Raw genomic sequence first — 19,117 nt, forward strand, 5'->3', positions numbered from 1 at the left:
TTGTGAATTCCTCTCCTCCCATCTTACATAAGCTTCCTTGGGTAGCTTTCATTTATTTTAATGGTGCTTGTGTGATAGAAGCTCCTAGTAAATTAGTCCAATTACAGGTTTGGATATTTTCATTCACATATTATCTTACCTTAAATATCAAAGCAAGATGATTGGAATGTTTCTCAGCGTTCCAGGGAGGTTTAGCACAAGCCATTTCTATAACAGCACAACCAACGCTCCATACATCACAGCTCCTACCATACTGCTGACCTCTCAACACCTGAAGAAGAAAATATCAAACAAGTTTAGCTGTTTTTGATCTTCTACCACCATCACAGCATACGTTTTAATGATCCATTCTCTGTTAATGGTGGTTTAACAAATATTTTATTCATGAGACATATTCAAAATGTTAGGACATGCTAGGAACTGTTCAGCATAATTCCATGTAAAAATGCTATTGACATGAGGGTGCAAATCTTTATACGTACACACACACACACACACAAAATATGTTCCAGAAGATGTCTATGAACAATATCCTCAAACTACAAATGTTAAATATGAGGGGGAGGTTAGTGCTTAAGAATTTCAGAAACCAATTTTAAACTTATCAATTAATTTATTTTTCACTGCAATGTTATTTCCCCTACACATGCTTAAAGCTATATTCACATTCCTTAAAATTAAATATTATTTACTATGAATGCTGGCATTTTTTAGAAGATCATACTGATTCAACTAAAAATTTATTGAAAGGAGAACCACTTATGCTCCATTCTCAAAACACATTAAATCTCACATCACAGAACAATACTGTTCACTTGTAACTGTTCTCCTTACAGCTTGGCCCATATAATATCACACATGGTTGGCCAGCTACCTTAGGCCTTCAGTAGAAGTATTAGTATTATAACCTTTGGGGAAGTTTAAATCTGTCATCTGCATGAGGCACCACTGGGAGTGGTGAGGAGGAGATGGACCAGATGCACAACTGAAGACAGAGGGAACAAAGCATCACATAGATTTGGGGCATTGTGGTCCAGAGCACACTGCAGAAATAATCCAGTTTGAAACTGTTTTAACTGCCCTGGCTCAATGCTAGGGAATTCTGGGAACTGTAGTTTTGTGAGACATCTAGCCTTCTCTATCAGAGAGCTCTCGTCCCACAATAATCTAAAGTTCCCAGGATTCCCTAGCACTGAACCAAGGCAGCTAAAGCAGTCTCAAACTGGATTATTTCTTTGTCACACTATCAAAGCAAGTCTGCAAGTATAAGACAAATTCATGGAGATCGGTCCTATCAATGGCTGTAAGTTCAGAAGGGGTATGACAGCCGTTGCTGAAGAATCACAGTCAGAAACAACTGCTTCCTTTATTTTCTGATGGTGATCTTCTTAGGCTGGGTGACTACTGCTAGAAACAAGATACTGGACTTGATGGGCCTTTGGTCTGATCTAGCAAGGCTCTTCTCACATCGAAATTTGCCATATGATTAATATAGCAAGGGGACAAATAAACCTTTACATGCAGCAGTCATTAAAGCCTAGGATATATAAATGATATGATACATTCTCTCACAAGCAAATTCATACCTCAGGTGCCATAAATGCAATGGTCCCCAACAACTGTCCTTGAAACTCGCCAGCACCAGTTCCTTTAGATGCCAACCTAGCTGCAGCTCCAAAATCAGCAATTCTTAGTCTATGACCTGTACTGTCAATGAGCAAGTTGGCACCTATCAACATCATAAGAAAACAAATCAGAGACACATACAAGAACATTAAAAATTAAATAAATAGTGACAATTTGGATATTTTCCTTCAAGTTACACTAATGATTTCAAGTTTAGATAATACAGGGGCCTGAACAGACAGGCCAAAATAAAGCTGCTTCAGGTCACTTTGCAGGTATGCTGTTTAAATACTGCATGCATCCTAACAGGCCAGAAGCTGTGCCAAAGCCATGTTCCAGTCCTAAGGACTGGAGTGCAGCTTTAGTGCAGCTTCTAGCCTCTTAATATGCATGTGTCATTTAAACAGCATACCTCCAAAGTGACCCGAAGCAGCTTTATTTTGGCCTATCTCTTCAGGCCTGCAGAAACTGAAGCCAGGTAAAGAGAAATTAAGCCTTCAAATAAAAGGGAATGTTAGCCATTTGCTGTTAAGTTTCATTCTAATATTGTGTGAAGCAAACATCCAAGAATGGATTAAGTCTCTCCTCTGCCCAGGGATTAAACCATCAAGATTTTTTTATCTTGATGCTAACTTCCATGACTCCTCCTTCTAGTTTTGCCCAACGCAAGATAATAGCGCATAATAAAGGGAAGTTAAAGAACAGGCAACTCTTTAGGGAAAAAGCAACTCTTCATCCCAAAGACACCACAGGTTTGGTTTAAGATGAAGAACTCAGCAACTATACTGTATTGTTTTGGATGCTTCATCACAGTAAAGTGGAATGAAAATTCACAGTAAGTGACCAGTGTTCATTCTCTGTTTCGTGTTAGATGGCATCCAAAAATAGGATGCTGACAAGCCTGATACAATAGCTATAATGTGAAGTAGGAAGAAGGACCATTTGATTTAACACCGTTGACACAACATGTGCTTCAGTTGACGTACAAGTGCCCTACCTATAGTATTAGGCAAAACTGCAACCCACATCTGTTTAGAGTGAAGGAGAGCAGAACAAGTTCATGAGATTTATGAAAGGCAAAATTAACTCTACATGCTTGCTGTTGCATTTCCTAATAAGAACCATGTTCAAAGGCATATGGTGAAAGGAGAAACAGGCATGAAAGAAACAGAAGACAAGAATCTTAAAACAAACAAGCAAACCAGAACCTAAAATAGGAAAGAAAACTTCCAGATTTTTAAATGAATGAGGAAATATGAGCTTGTGCATAGTAAACCCACAAGTTCCGTCCTGTGTGAAGCTAGGCAATAAATGGCAAGGGAGGAGCTATAATGGCTAATACCAAGGCTTGATCCCTGCCTTCCTAGGTAGTAAAGAATTTCAGACCGTGTGTGTGTGTGTGTGCGCGCGCGCACGCGCGTGCGTGCGCACACCTTGTAGTCATCTATCTACTTATGGTGACCCCATTCATTTCATGGGGTTTTCTTAGGCAAGGAACACTCAGAGGTGGGTTTGCCAGTTCCTTTCTCTGAAATATAGTCTACAGCATCTGATCTTCATTGGTAGTCTCCCATCCAAGTATTAACCTGCTTAGCTTGCATACTCACACCAAATGTGGAAATGCATTTCTTCTCTAAATATGGAGGAAAAAATACTAGCAAAAGACTTCTGGCCTTGTAAAACAAAGCAAAACTGTTTTTCTCTGTTTAAACAAAACTGTTTTTCTGTCTTTAAAGAAGTTTCTTTCTCACATGATATACCTGTACACTACAATGTCACTTCCATGTTCCTTTCAACCATTTGTATCTTAATTTACTCTGTGAGCTGCCTTGTTGCCTTGGGTCCCTCCAGGGAGAAAGGTGGCATATAAACAAAATAAATAAATAAATATGTGAAAACAGGTAGTTTCTAGACATATGTCTAGTATACAGTGTCTGTAGAAACACTGTTCTTACCTTTAACATCTCTGTGAATTATCTGATTCTCATGAAGGTAAGCAAGGCCACGAAGCAACTGTTCTGTGTAGTTTGCAACAACAGATTCTTTAAAGGCTCCATATTTACTTAACAAGTGAGCAACAGATCCCCCTGGAAAAACAAGAGTATATTTTAACTAATATTAACACTCCTGAGGAAGAGAAACTAAATTTGATTGCTGGTTGAAAAAATTGCAAAATCTGATATATAATGACAATAGATGAAAATTTCAAAGTGGATAAATTCACTTTTATGGATTTTTTATGATGCATTCATCACGTACACCACTTTTCATTTGCATGCTATCACATTGATATTTTGCTAACATATTTCTATTTATGGGTGTGGCGGTAAAGAGCTTGTAGCCCAATATTCATGTTAGAAGTTTTAAACAGACTTCTATATTATATTGTCAACTACCTAGTTCCATGATAATTAAACTTCTCTCAGATGTTTCCAATTACAGTCTACATTCCACTTACATTCATTATGTACACCACTTTTCATTCCCATGCTATCACAGTGATATTTTACTAACATAATGCAATGCAGTGGACTTAAAGAAGCCAATTTTCTTGCAACCTCCTTCCTCTCCACTCCCATCAGCCTCATAAGCTTTCCTGTTCAAATGCACTCATGAGGGGTGGGGGTCCCTGATGAGTAAAGTGCATTAATGTGCAGGAGTCGAGAGAGAAAGGGAAGAGTGTAGAAAACTATAATAATAATAAATAATAATTTGTTTTATTTATATACTGCTATACCAAAGATCATAGTGGTGAACAGCAAGTAAGTTAATTTGCCCCCAACAGTCTGAGTACTCATTTTAGCGACAAAGCATCTTTGTAAAAGTGTACATTCATGTATCATATATGGTAATCAAATCTATTTTTAACATTGTCCTTCACTGCTTCCATTTATATAGTATACTTTGTATACTTTGAATGTGAACAACAGAGGATTTCCCCATTGGATGCATCCTCATTGGATGCAAACTGCTCATTTACACATGGAAGCATCTTAGTGTGTGGTGGTGCTTCACTGCCAGCCTGAGAGATGAACAAGGTCTATTTTTAGTTTCTCCTCTACTTAATCTTTTCATATAGCTGTCTGATGCAGTGTCGTCGTCGTCTTCTTCTTCTTCTTCTTCTTCTTCTTCTTCTTCTTCTTATTATTATTATTATTATTATTATTCCCATTCTTTAGAAATGCTCTCAGAGCAGCTTACAAATTGCTAATTAGACAATTTGTTTGGAGTGCATGTGTTTATACTTTAGCCACCTCTGCAGCAAAGATATGAATATGTACAGAAACATAATTGTTCACTTTCCACTTAATTGCTTTTCACATTTTGGGTCAGAATCTCTAATATTCACACTTTGTTCTTATTATTTTTTTACACGTGTGCCTCTTAATGTCTTACAAAATTCACCATAAATCTCTCATTTGTGTTGTTAATTTCAATTAGCATAGGAACAATGCCTAACAAAAAGCTATTAAAGGAACAGGGCAGACTTTGCCTGGTACTCTAAAAGTAAATAAGGAGATTAACAACACGTTGGTGTCACAGTACATGCTTTGTATGCAGACGATTCTGGGTTCAATCCCAGCATTTCTAAACATATCTAAATTGGTAGATAGGCAGGTTCATGTGGGAAGAGGTCATCTTTGAACAATTCCAGTAGTAACCTCCAATTCCCAGGTAACCTAGGTCTTTAATGGTTAAGAACAGGACACTCAAGTAAACCCCTGAACAACAAATAGACAGAAAAGTTGTATTTGGTGCTGGTATGATACGATTACTGTAGCTGATCCCATTTAACAGTCTGGCTGATTCTGTACAGACTTCTATTTTCAAAAGCTCTTTAAAAGGATGTATGTTTGTAGAGTAAATCAGAATAATCATGTAAATCAACGTGAAGAGAAGCAGACGACTGATGTAACAGATTCACAGAAATATTCTGTTATCATCCCCTACTTTTAAAATTCGTGGTAGTATACAAACCTTTGAACATGTGGCAGCTAAGATGCTTTTAGAAATCATAGTACACAAATTATGTAATATGTAATACCTGCAGTGTTTGCATTATTTTTGGGACTCAAGTCAAGGTATTTGCTTTAACCTTTCCAGCCTTTAACTTTTTTGAATGGCTTTGGATCTGGTGACACAAGGCAATGTGTGTCTCATTATGAACCTGTCTAATTATTAGGATCTGTAAAAGCAGTCCTGCTGGGGATACTGGCCTACAAGGGTTGTTTCTCAGGCACAGGCAATTTATTTTGTGCCATTCCCAAATTACAAATACTGGTAAGACATATTTTTCCAAGCTAGTATTTTAAATTCTCAAATTACTGGTTTATCATACTGTTTTACTTTTTTTCATTTTTAAATATTTCATTAATAGTTTTGATGGTTTCATTTTGTTTCAAATTTATTACACACCAGGTCCATGCCTTTTTAGCAAAAAGGTGATTTATTTATTTTTTATGAAAACACAACATGGTTCTAGACTTCAGTGAAAAGATATACAAAGAGTCTTATAAAAGTGAATAGGAGAAAGAAAGAAAGAAAGAAAGAAAGAGAAAGAGAGAGAGAGAGAGAGAGAGAGAGAGTATGGAAGAACTCATACCTGCCATCCATTCTATAAAGAGATTGTAGTTGCTCTTTTCACATGTAGCTCCCAGCATTCGAATTATATTGGGGTGATTCAGATGACTCATCATCCTTATCTCTTCCCTCAATGCTTCCACCACCTCTTCCTGTTCAGATGATGTATTCCTGACATATGTCACCTGTTTCACACACAAAATTGGATGAGACTTTGCTTCAACAATTCTCAAATTACAGAGAAGCAGGCTGATCTGACTGACTTTCCTATATCAGTACAAACTGCTACTCACATATGTAGACACATTTGGTCACACTAAGGACACATGCATTGAAATCAGTGGGACTTAGTTACAACTGAAGTTTCATTGATTTCAAAGTATGAAAGTATGTCTATCCCTGGAACCAACTTGGTATGTTGGCTATACTTTACCCTCTGCATTATGTTTATTTCCAGGCAGAAGAAAAAAAAACAATAAAAAACACCAACAATAGTGGGCTGGGTGCAGTATTTGCCTCTCAAAGAGAGAAGATTTTAAAAGGCTTCTAATAAATCTTGTGAAACATTTCCTACAGCAGAATAGAGAATACTACCTTTATTCATTTGTCTAGCTTTCCCAAAAAATCTGCTCTGGAAATTTGAGGTGGAAGTTTTGCTAGTAGGAATATTCTCAGAAGAAAGGGGACATTCATACTCATAAAACAAAACAGTGGATCCAAGCAAACATATGAAGCCGCCCCCCAAAATAAGTTAGTTTTGTTTATACCTTTTTCTACAGTCCACAGTGCTTTTACGTATTAAGATGGCCAGAGTTTGCTAGGTAATACACATGTATGTTATGGACAATCTTTTACATCATAGGCACACACAACAAATACATTTGACAAAACTGCATAAAACAGGCACACTACAGTCACATTGGAATCCACTTCTCTGAAGACAAAGGAGAAACTGGATTGCACAACCATACTCATCGATAAAACTATCACTTTTAAATGCTGTGTTAAACAATTTTCCAGAAGGGAAAGCCAGGAGTGTTTTGAGGGGAAGAAATCTTCTGCCTTTTTCAAGATACCCCCTCAGACATTTAAAATCAATGGAAGTGAGGCCATGATTAGATCCCGGTACAGTCGGCCCTTCTTATACACGGATTTTTTATACACAGATTCAAGCATACACGGTCTGAAAATGTTCCAAAAAAGTATAAATTTACCTTGCTTTTCCATTTTTTATAACGGACACCATTTTGCTATGTCATTATTTTTAATGGGACTTGAGCATACACGGATTTTGTTATACACGGGGGATCTTGGAACCAAACACCAGCGTATAACAAGGGTCCACTGTACTATGCTTTCATACTTCGATTCCATGTTCCAGCTAATGCTTGAAAAAAATTCCATGAAAATGGACCATTTACCTGTTTCACTGCCATTAATGTCCCAGTTCCAACATCCTGAGCTTGATAACATGAAGAAAATGCGCCAAGGCCAATCTGTTGGCCTTTAAGCCATTCTACATCTTCCCTGTAATGGTGCTTTGCTTTGGTATGCCCAGGCAAGGTCTCTGGTGTCTGCAAATTAAACAAAATTTAGTGGTCTATGAATCATCATCATCATCATATATTTATATAGCTCCATTAGGGTATATGGTGCTTTAAAAGTAAAAGAACAACAACAACAACAAAAAACCCAAAAAATAAACCAACAAAAAAAGATGTACACTAAAACACACACACACACACACACGGGAAAGGAGGAATAATAATAAAAAAACTGTGCATTGCTGTTGAAGACAAGGATAAAAATGTTTTAAAAGAAAGTGTCTGAAGCTAGTAATTTTAAAGCATACAAATTACATGAAAAATTTCTAAGACGTCCATATCAGACATGCCATTTGAAGAAAAATTAACTTTTAGTACCTGTTTTTAGTATTCTAGATCAAAAATAGTGCTATTGTAGAAAAATTTTGCGCAGGATTTTTTTTAAAAGCAAGCTACCCATTTTGATCATTTTATTTTCAAACAGTGCACGAAATAAAAATTTTCATGTTTAGAAAGGTTTTTCTGTTTTCTACACCATTCTTCTATGTCTGTGTTCAGGGGCAAAACTCACACACACACAAACACAACATATTTTATATTAAATAAATATATTGTTAAATATATTAAATAAATTAATACATTAATTAAATATATATCATATTTATATATCTGATATTTACAAAAATAAAAACAGCCCCACCTCAAAATTTTGGAAGCCTAAGGAAATTTCTAGAGAAATCAATTTGAAGTAAGAACATAACAGTTCTGCAAGAACAGACCAAGGGTATATCCTAGTTCTATACTGAGTCCAATAGCAGGATAAGGGCAGGGTATAAATCAAATCAAATCAAATCAATTGTATAACATTTTGTTCCCAGAACAGTCAACAAGAGGCCGACAGGAAACCCATAAACTATATATAAGTTCAGTAGCGCTCTCCTAAGTATTGGTGTATGGAGGCAAAATGACTCTGAAACTGGAGATAATACACAGCCAGCAGTACTAGTTGCCATGAACTATAGTATCCCAGTAAAAGCAAATTCAAGCCTGACTAACCTGTCATTATGCAGTTTAAAACTGATTTGTTGTTGTTGGGTGCCTTCAAATCAATTCTGTCTTATGGTGACTCTAAGGTGAACCTATCATGGGGTTTTCTTGGCAAGATTTGTTCAGAGGTGGTTTGTCATTACCCTCCCCTGAGGCTGAGAGCATGTGACTTGCTCAAGGTCACCCAGTGGATTTCATCGCTGAGCTGGAATCAAACTCTGGTCTCCATAGTCATAGTTCAACACTCAAACCACAACACCACAGAGGCGTGTGTGTGTGTGTGTGTGTGTGTGTGTGTGTGTGTGTGTAGTTTCAATAGCTGTGGTATTGCCATTCTTCACGATTGGCTTCTAGTGGTAAATGTTTGCACTCTGTCAATTGGTGTATACTCTTGTCAGGAGATTCTATGATTCTATATAAGAACTTTCTAATCTCTCTCCAAATTCAGTACCATCTACAACTAAGCACGGTCCCATCTAGTGACCAAATCATATCACACAATCCACATAAAGATAAATAAATTATAATAGGATACTACATTCCTGGGCCTAAACACCCTAAAGGTACCATATCCTGTCTGATCATGGAAAGTAAGCAGGGTCAGCTCTGGTTAGTGCTTAAATGGGAGACTGCCAATGAATACCAGGAGTTGTAGGCTATTTTTCGTAAGAAGAAACTAGCAAAAGCTCCTGAGTATTCCTTGCCTAAGAAAACCATATGAAATTTATGGTATCTCTGTAAGTCAACAGGTGACTTGAAGGCACATATACATACACACATTACATTCCTGTACTGAAGCAGCCTAATTCCATTGAGTGGGAGGTGGGGGCACGAATAAAAGTTGCAGTTCTTAACAAGGCTGTAGCTTAACTTTAGATATACCTGAGGTTATTACTAAACTCTCTTTTCTAACTTCATATGTAGATAATAAATTATTTCATTATGTTTTCCAATTCTGCGCCCAAAGGAAAATGTGCCTAATTAAATTTTGACATGTAGATTTAACAGACATTACTTTTGTTTCTAATAACAACAACAAGAAGAAAAATTCTCACTCAGAGATCAGGGTGACTATGTTCCCCCTCACCTTGCCATAAATGGCTTGGAGGAAAGTGACACACAACATTTTTCTTGTTTCCATTCTAATTTTGCTGGCCCCATTAACATTTGCAGTTGGTGAGCTCATTCCTAGTCCTTCAGTTCCTTTCCTTATTCAGCTTTTGATCAGGTTTCTCAGCCTCACCAAGGTCATAAGCAAATTGCTGCAGTTTACAATCCCTTCCCCCGCATTTTACACAATCGCTTTAACTATAAAATTAATGTATGTGTATGTATATGCTTTAACCATACACTTGTGTAAGGAAAACTGTTGTGTTAATGTTTTAAGTCCTTATATACTTCCTACATTTTCCCCTAGTGTTCCAAATACTCCCTGAATACGATATGCATTTTTTGTTACTTCTATAAGATCCTTGCACTCATAGTTGTTTTCCTCTGTCTGAACAAAATTACATTTGATGATAAATGAAAAAGGCACATAGCAACTATGTATGTAGTTTTAGACTATGTATGTAACTGAAGAAAGCACAAAAGCCAATGTACTCACATCCTGCTGAATAATGATGATATCTTCACCATTTTCAACCTGGAGCTGAGGAACTACTGGAAGGGCATCCTGAGATGCTGACATTGCCATGGCAATAGCTAAAGCTTCTTCTTCTTCAGCTTCCATCTTTTCCTTGCATTTCTGATTATGATTTACATCATCTTTGTATGTGTTGTCATTTTCTGCACGTTCAGGTGACAAAACTGCCACTTCAGACTTGAAAGTGACTGTCCCATCACTGGTTGGCATTGATGCCTCAAGTAAGTCCTCCATACTGGAATTGAGCTCGGTATTAATATCCAGTTGATCACGCTTTTCTTCTACTGGTGTGAAAACAGTCTCTTCACTTGGTATTACTGCATTACTACTACTACTACTACTACTACCACCACCACCACCATCACAATGTGATATATCATTTAAATTAAGTGTCATGTTATTTTTAGAGGTTTCTCCCTGTTTGTTCATGTCACAAGGATTAGGTCGAGATGGCTTTGGCCGATGTATATGACTGAATGGCAGAGGTCTGGCCTGTGTAAAAACTGGGGAAAGTTTTTCTGATTCTTTATGGTCAGCACAGTTTTTCTGAATTTGGAGAGAAAGCTTCCGCTGCATTTGAGGAGAAGCAAAGGGTATTTTGCAGGGAACAAATCCCTGAGGTCTATGTTTAGCTATATCCGCTCCTGTGGGTGCAGATGGTGTAGTGGGGGAAGGCAAAATTGGGAATACCGACTGGGAATGACAAGATGAGAGGGAAGAGTTCAAGCATTGACTATGGGATCTGCCTTTTGTTTGAATGGCTGACTTTGGTTGCTCCGTTGATCCGGAAGAAACAGGAAGTCCCAAGGAAATGCCAGCCACTGCATCAGAAATGTCTTCAGAACTGGCAGTTAGTTTTTTATTACCCACATCTTTCCCATTTTTCCCTGATAACTGAATTGTGTTATTTGGAGTACTGTTCTCTGTTGACTCTGGAGAGTTATCAGGAACTAGAGGCTGCAAAAATTCATGTCTGCATTCACTGGAATGCATCTCTTCCATCCCTAACTGGATGGCTTCTGCAATTTCCATTTCATCTGCTATAGTCATCAACCGTCGACGCATTCTTGTATGGTGTGTTGAACTTGTAATGCTCAACATTTCTAACAGTTTTACAAACACATGCGGCACTCTTGCAACCATTCTGGCAGCACTTAAAAATACTCTCCGCGACAGCTTGCCAACCATTGAGTGGGAGTTGTCAATTGACCGCAGAGCAAAGCTCAATAGTGACAGCAGCTTTTTGTACCTACAAGTAAATAAAAAGTACAGTTTATGTTGCTTTATTCCAGCAAATGTTAACAAAAAAATAAAAATAAATAGCAAGTCAACATTGTAAGTAAAGTATACTGAAGCACATTTTTAAAGATTTTCATTATCACAACAGATTGATTCAGGAGTAATAAAAACATTCAACTAAGATGTTCTAAAGTAGTACCTGTCTACTATGGAGTCTGCCTGCAAAACATCCCCACTGACAATGTGGGGATAAAATTCACCAGGAAATTCCAACAGCAGTCTATCTATAAGACAAAGACGTCCAAGCAGTGCTTGCCAGTTGTTTGACTCATGTTGTGTTCCAAGGATGCAACTTAAGACGAAATCAATGCCACCAATGCCAATAGATCCTACAAAGGGGGTTAAACAGAGAATTAAACACATGAAACCAAATTAGATTCTAGATGTTTTTCCTTCGCCCACCAACTTCCTATGATGAAGTCATTACTTCTGGTGTTGCAAACTTATTCAAAATGCTCAATTACTCCAGCATTCCACTGGTGCTACTTCCACTTGACACTGAAGTGAAGCTATGTCAGATTCTTTGAAAATTTGTTATAAACAGAATTCCCACAAAGAATGACTTTGGATAGATAGGACATTCAGCAACACTCTGTTTAAAGCGAAATGTGAACATTTCCTATTAGAAACATCAACAATGAGGGGGAAAACATTTTCTGCCATTTTTTTAAAAAAACTTTTCTGAAAAAATTAAGGAGGAGGAGGAGGAGGAGATGATGATGGAATATTTTCCTTTGGACTGATGTATGGATTATTGGTGTTCCTCTGTTTAGTCCCTTCATATTTTTATAAAATATATAGCAGACAGACTTTTATGTAAGACTTTACACAGTATCCTACTTCATTTCTATTCCTGGTTTTGATTTCCTTTTCTTGATTCTTTTTAAGGGAATGTGTTTTATATCTGTTTGGAACTATGGAGAACAAGAGGAGAAAAAACTAATTTTCCTTGCTCTACTAATGTTCTACTAATGTTGATTTCTTTCCCCCTGTTTTTATGGGGGGGGGGCATACTCCCTTTTCCTCATAAACTGGCAAAACCAAAGTGGTTTCTTACAGTTCAGGTGTACCTTACAGTTCAGGATCTTGTAGCTTCATTTGTAACAAAAAATAAGATTTAGAAAAGTAAGTTAAATTTGTGATTATTTTCTTAATAAACTATACTTTTAATATATCAATCATGATAAATTTATGCCAAACCAAGTTTATATATATATATATATATATATATATATATATATAATGCACTGTATGCTCCTGAAGTAACAAAAGGATTTTCAACCCCTAAAGTCTAATATTACATTTTCCCAACACACACTCCCCCAGAAAAAAGGGGGAAATCTTTTATGGCTTCAAAATTTTTACCATTTTTTCAATTCTGTTCCACACATAATGGTTACAAACACCTTGCTATGAGGTAATGTGATCATACATTTATTAAAGACTGGGAAGTATTCTGTGTTCAAAATATTTTCAGAGTCTTCTGAGTCAAGTATAGTGAAATGATTCAGAAATCTAACATTTGTTTATTGTCTCAGGTCCCCCCATGACCACAGCATTATTGCACTAATGATTATTTTAATATCTCACTTATGGATCTTTCAGCTTCCCACCACATTTTTTTTACTTGTACTTTGAACACTTCTCTTAAAGACCTGTATTTTGACTCTCTAAACATTACTCAAAATCTTTTAAATAATTTTTCTGTCCCTACTATGTATCTCCTTCCTTCCACCTCTGCCTGATTTCTTCTATCTATCCAAAATCAGTTTACATGTAATATGATTTATTTCTAATAGAATTTTTTGGTCATATCCTCAATTCTGCTTACTAAACTCCCTCCCCATTGCAGCCCACTGTGCTCCCTGGATCTTGGTTTTGAAGATACACCTCCCATCCCTTCCGATTCTCATGTCAGAAGCCATTCTATTAGTGAAATGACAGTACTGGATCCAACCTTAGATATATGATTCTGAATAGTCATTTGTATTCTTGTATTTCTGCTCTTAAAAAACACCTCACCTCAATCTTTAGTTTTAGTTAGGTCTGCTTCTTCTTTTAATTTAACCCTGTGCTCATTATGATGGCTTAGTAATATACTTCTACTTCTTCCCTTCATATCTTATTTTTATGTCAGACTGTTACTTTGTGAGCTGAACTGATGATGTTATGAAATTAAGTATAAAATTAAATTTTTACCAGATTTAAGTATTTCTCTGCCAACTGCCAGTTCTCCTGCCTGGCCTTTGCACATCTCCAGAAGTGTTGAAACAGAGAGTTGGCTTGTACGGCTATAAAATGTCAAAAACAACATCTTCGTTAGCTGAATCTTGCAACAACAGCATATATAGTTTTATTATTTATAAGCAGAAAAATCATGACAGCACTTTTATCAATTTCCACAATACCATGACAAAAGTTAGAAACAATTTTCATAATTTACTACAACTTTTTCACTCATGTTTACACCTGTATCTTTTAATAGACAGTTGAGAAAGTAAAACACTTGTTCTGGTGAGAAGTGAAACACAGTGGGAAGTGTCCAGTGTTTTCTTTTTTCTTGATTTTTATTGTTACGTTTTCACACATATACAAAAGACAAAAAGACATTTTGCAAAATGACACACCCCTTTCCCCACAATAACAGTACTTCTAACAATATACAAACAACTACTAAATAGGGCCTACCTCTAACTGTACTTAAACTAAAAAAAAAATAACATACAAATGCAAACTTCCAACTACCTGAGTTTTTTCTCTTTGTTCCTTTGGTATTATTAATCATTGTTTTATCTCTATATTATTCTCATTGCTGACTTTAAACTTTCTGATCCAGTTTATGATTATAAAATTCTCATTGCATTTAAATTTAATTGCTTAACCTACTTTTGAGCATACCTTTTGAGTAAAGTCGGTTTTTTCCCAATTTACATTATTAATTGTATGCACTCTTTTTTGTTCTGATTTCCTGTGACTAAGCTATTTCATCCTCTTATAATTACATTCTTTTCTTACATTATACAGAAATTCTGATTACACACTTATTTCTTAATTTTTATCTCTTTCCATCTTCTTTCTAAATAGTTATAGAATGACTCCCATTCTCTCTTTGCTTTGTCTTCATATTTGTCCTTCATCTAACTTATCATAATATCCATTTCTGCCATCTCATATATATTGAGCAGCCATTAATCTGTACTTGGTGCTTTGTCTGTTTTCCAGTATTTGGCATAAATAATTCTAGCACATATTAACAAGTAGAATAGCATTTCCCCATATTTCTTCTCTATCACTTTTTCTACCATTCCCAACAAAAAGGCTTCTGGGCAAAATGATATTTATATGTTCAGCTCTATTGTTAATATATTATAGATTTCTAACCAATACTTTTTTGCTGTCTTACACAACCACCACATATGGTAGTATGAACCTGTATTACGCTCATATTTCCAACAGTTTGGCTTTGGTTTTTTATACATTAAGGAATTTTTTTGTGGCGACAAATGCCATCTGTAAACCATTTTATATACATTTTCTTTTAGTTCTTGACAAACAGTATGTTTCATTTTTCTTCCCCATATCTCTTCACACCTCTGATAATTAATATTATGTCCTACATTTTGGGCCCATCTTATCATGCTATGTCTAATTATTTCTTCTTCAGAGTCCCATTTCAACAGCATCTTATAGCATCTAGCAATCATTTTTCCCTTTCCTTTATTTAATATTTCGTCCCATTCTGATTTCTCACTTTGAATACCTTCAAGTTTTTTATCAATCCTAAATCTTTCTCTTAGCTGCCTATACACATACCAATGACAGTCTACTCCAGATTCTCTCAATTCTTCCTGTAATTTCATCACTATTTCTCCTTGTATCATTTTCAATATGTCAGAGTATCTTAACCATTTAATTTTTGGAATCCCTTCTCTTCCAAACAACACTTCATGGGGGGAGAACCATTGCAGTATTTTCATACATAATCTGGTTTTATATTTCCCCCATACATTAAGTAAATCCTTTCTCACTAAGTGGTTTTTACTTTCTTTATAGATTTTATCTTTACAATATACCAAATAACTGTGCCACCCAAATCTCAACTGGTCTCCTTCTAAACTTAACATTTTTATCATCCTCTAATGTAATCCATTCTGAAATCCAAACTAAATAACAAGCAAAAAATAAAGCTTTAAATTTGGTAATCCCATTCCCCCTCTTCTTTTATCATTGCATAGGATTTTTGATTTTATTCTAGCTTTTTTCTTCTTCCAGATAAAATTAACGATTTCTTTTTGCCATATATTTAGAGGTTTAACGTTGTGTATTATTGGCAGTGTCTTAAACAGAAACAGAAATTTTGAAAGCCCCTTCATTTGAATTACTGATATTTTGCCAAGTAGTGAGAGCTGCATTTTGTCCCACTGTTCTACGTCTTTTTTTATGTCTCTCCATACTTTTTCATAATTGTTGTGATACAAATCTGAATTTTTATTTGTTAAGATTATACCTAAGTACTTGACTTTTTTCTCCACTTTATATCCACTTATTTCCTTTAAATTCTGTTCTTCTCTCCTTGACATATTTTTAGTTATTATTGTTGTTTTTTCTCTATTCACGTTAAGACCTGAAACATTCTCAAAGTCTATTAGCATATCTGTTACTAATTTCATACTCTGTTGTGGGTTTTCTAAAGTGTAAACAATGTCATCAGCAAACATTCTCATCTTAAATTCGAATTTTTTTATTTTTATCCCCTAAATGTTTTCTTCTTGTCTTATTCTATTATTCAAGGTTTCTAGGGCTAGGATGAATAGAAGGGGGGGACAATGGGAAGCCCTGGCGAGTTCCTTTGGTTATTTTAATTTCTTCTGTTTTTCCCTGATTTACAATTATCTTTGCTGTCTGATCTCTGTATCTATGATCTCTGTATATTGCTTTGATCCAGCTTAAATATAGGGGTCCCACCTCTAGCTTTTCCAAATAACATATCCCAACTTAAATTATCGAATGCCTTTTCCAGATCTACAAAAATAAGTGCAAGTTTTTTCTCGTTGTGTTTTTCAAAGTATTCTATTATGTTCAAAATGTTTCTTATATTATCTCTAAATTGTCTCTTCGGTAGAAATCCTACTTGGTCTTCGTATATCCATTCTTTAAGTATTTTTTTCATTCTTTCTGCCAAAATCATAGTGAACAACTTATAGTCCAGTTCAACAACGAGATAGGTCTGTAGTTCTTTACATCTGTGACATCTCTGTTTTCCTTTGGTATCAGTATTATGTTAACATGTTTCCATGTCTCAGGAAAATGATCTTCTCTGATTGCATTCATTGTCAATTTAAGTGGTATAAGTAGTTGTTCTTCAAATTTCTTATACAGTAATAGTCTGTAGGGAATCCGTCTGGACCTGGTGCTTTGCTTTTTTAAATTTTTTATTACTTTTATTATTTCCACTGTTGTAATCGGACCATTGAGCACATTTCTTTGTTGTTCTGAAAAGGGTTTTAGTTTAGCTTTTCCCCAAAACTCTGTTATTTTTTGCTTAGAGATATGAGTTCCCTTATACAGTCTAGAATTTAGTGTTTTCTTCACTGATTGTCTGCTGCTGAAGCAGAGGAAAGGTGGTGTGTTATTTTGCAATCATAAGACTCTAAAGAATATTTTGGTAGAAGTTGGGAAGATCAGGGAAGACACTACAACTATCTTCTTAAAAAGTTGCTGTTGTTATATATTGTGCACTTACTATGCAATCGTTATGATATGACTGATAATAAGCATATGAAAGTGCTACTAATTCTATCAAAACCTTCCTCAACAAATAAGATTTGCAAAATCTGAGCATCCACACAGCTTTCTTGGCCCAGAAATATTCTTAAAAATAAATTCCAATGCATCAGTACATATTATCTAGATGAGTACTGGTAAAGACTATTTGGTGATTATTTTGTTTTGTTACCTATTTCACATTTCTAGGGCAAACACAATCCCATCTACAGATCAGCATGTGAATGAACCAAGTTTTTCCATCCTACTGCAACATACTTTCATATGAATTGTCTCTAATACACACACAAAATATAAGTTTAGAAAGACTTCGAAAAGATTGAATACTATACCTATTGGCATCTGCACATTTCACCAATATAGTCTCCACAACTGGCTTTAGAAGTTGCTGCAATTTTGTCCTCTCTGCTAGGCTATGACAGGGTGTATATACCACCATGGCTCTTAGTGTTTTCTTTAAAAAAGAAGAAGAAGGGGAGTTAAAAAAAGAAAAGAAAAGAAAAATCTACTAAACAAAAATTCTAGAATAGTAGGAATAGTTTGTCTATTTCAGCAAAACTAAAGTCTAATGGCAACCAAGTTTAATAAATGCATTGTACAATATACTTTCATAGACAAGATGCTATTTTTGAAGGTAAATAATCTGATTAAGTAAATTCTTATATATAAATCTCTTAGCTTGCATACTGAACAGTACTCTGACTGAGCAAGAAGCAATACATCTTAATGGGGAAGACCAAACTATGCTTCTCCTTTATAACACGGGCCTTTTTGTTGATACTCCAAAGAAAAATACCAAGTGGTCACTTATAAAAACAAACAATCAAACTCTGCTAAAGGCAAGGTTACCAAGTTCCATTAAGAAGATATAAAACTATTCCCAGAGTCTATTTTATGGAGTCGCTGTAGACAGGCAACTTGAAGGAACATACACAGTTTTTAAAAGTAATTTCCCCCTACCGCCAACCTTGGAATAACATCCAATGGTAGGATGATACCAGAGGTGGAAAAAAAATTGGATTTTGAGTCATCTTCAGAGACTTTCTAGATTTGAAGACCAGATTATACCAATACTCCAAAGCATAAAATCCTTGAAATAATCCAAAAGGAATCAGAAGCAGATAACCTATGCTCTAATATTTTTACAAAACTAAGCTGCAATATACACATACACTGGCAGAATGAGATGGAGTATCTTGAACCTGTAGTTTGAACATAAAAACTCCTGCAGGTGCCAAGATTTCCATGCGGAGGTTCACATAATTTATCTCCCGCCAGAGAGGGAACAACAAAATCACAAATGCATACTATTTGTGTTCTGTTTATTGGTATAAGAACTTGGATTAGCTATATTCAAATTATGGGGGAAATTATGGGGGATCTGCCAGACGAGATCCGTCAAATTGCCAGCTTAGACAGCTTTAAAAAAAGCTGTCAAGACAGATCTCTTCCGGCAGGCCTTTCCTGAATAAAGTGCCCGGCCACAGAATGACAGCCCCTCACATCATGTATTAGCCCACCACTCTGTCCCCGCTGTATTTTATTGTGCTTTTAATAAATGTTTTAATTGTACATGTTTAATCCTGTTTTA

General features: G+C 35.7%; 1 protein-coding gene across 1 annotated transcript in view; it reads right to left on the minus strand.

Annotated features, from left to right (window-relative positions):
* Nucleotides 1–19,117, minus strand: part of LOC149324021 (mitogen-activated protein kinase kinase kinase 1-like) — a 114,416-nt gene that overhangs the window by 3,057 nt on the left and 92,242 nt on the right. The window contains exons 14-22 of the mRNA XM_089485554.1: nt 17,859–17,980; nt 13,942–14,033; nt 11,882–12,071; nt 10,405–11,692; nt 7,629–7,781; nt 6,230–6,392; nt 3,582–3,713; nt 1,587–1,729; nt 140–271 (exon numbers count right to left, since the gene is read on the minus strand). Of these exons, the coding sequence (XP_089341680.1) occupies nt 140–271; nt 1,587–1,729; nt 3,582–3,713; nt 6,230–6,392; nt 7,629–7,781; nt 10,405–11,692; nt 11,882–12,071; nt 13,942–14,033; nt 17,859–17,980 (2,415 nt within the window). The remainder of the gene's footprint in view (nt 1–139; nt 272–1,586; nt 1,730–3,581; nt 3,714–6,229; nt 6,393–7,628; nt 7,782–10,404; nt 11,693–11,881; nt 12,072–13,941; nt 14,034–17,858; nt 17,981–19,117) is intronic.

The sequence above is a fragment of the Sceloporus occidentalis genome, unplaced genomic scaffold, assembly GCF_023333645.1.
Source record: "Sceloporus occidentalis isolate IW3139 unplaced genomic scaffold, rSceOcc1.0.p SCAF_1, whole genome shotgun sequence".
NCBI classification, from domain to species: Eukaryota; Metazoa; Chordata; class Lepidosauria; order Squamata; family Phrynosomatidae; genus Sceloporus; species Sceloporus occidentalis.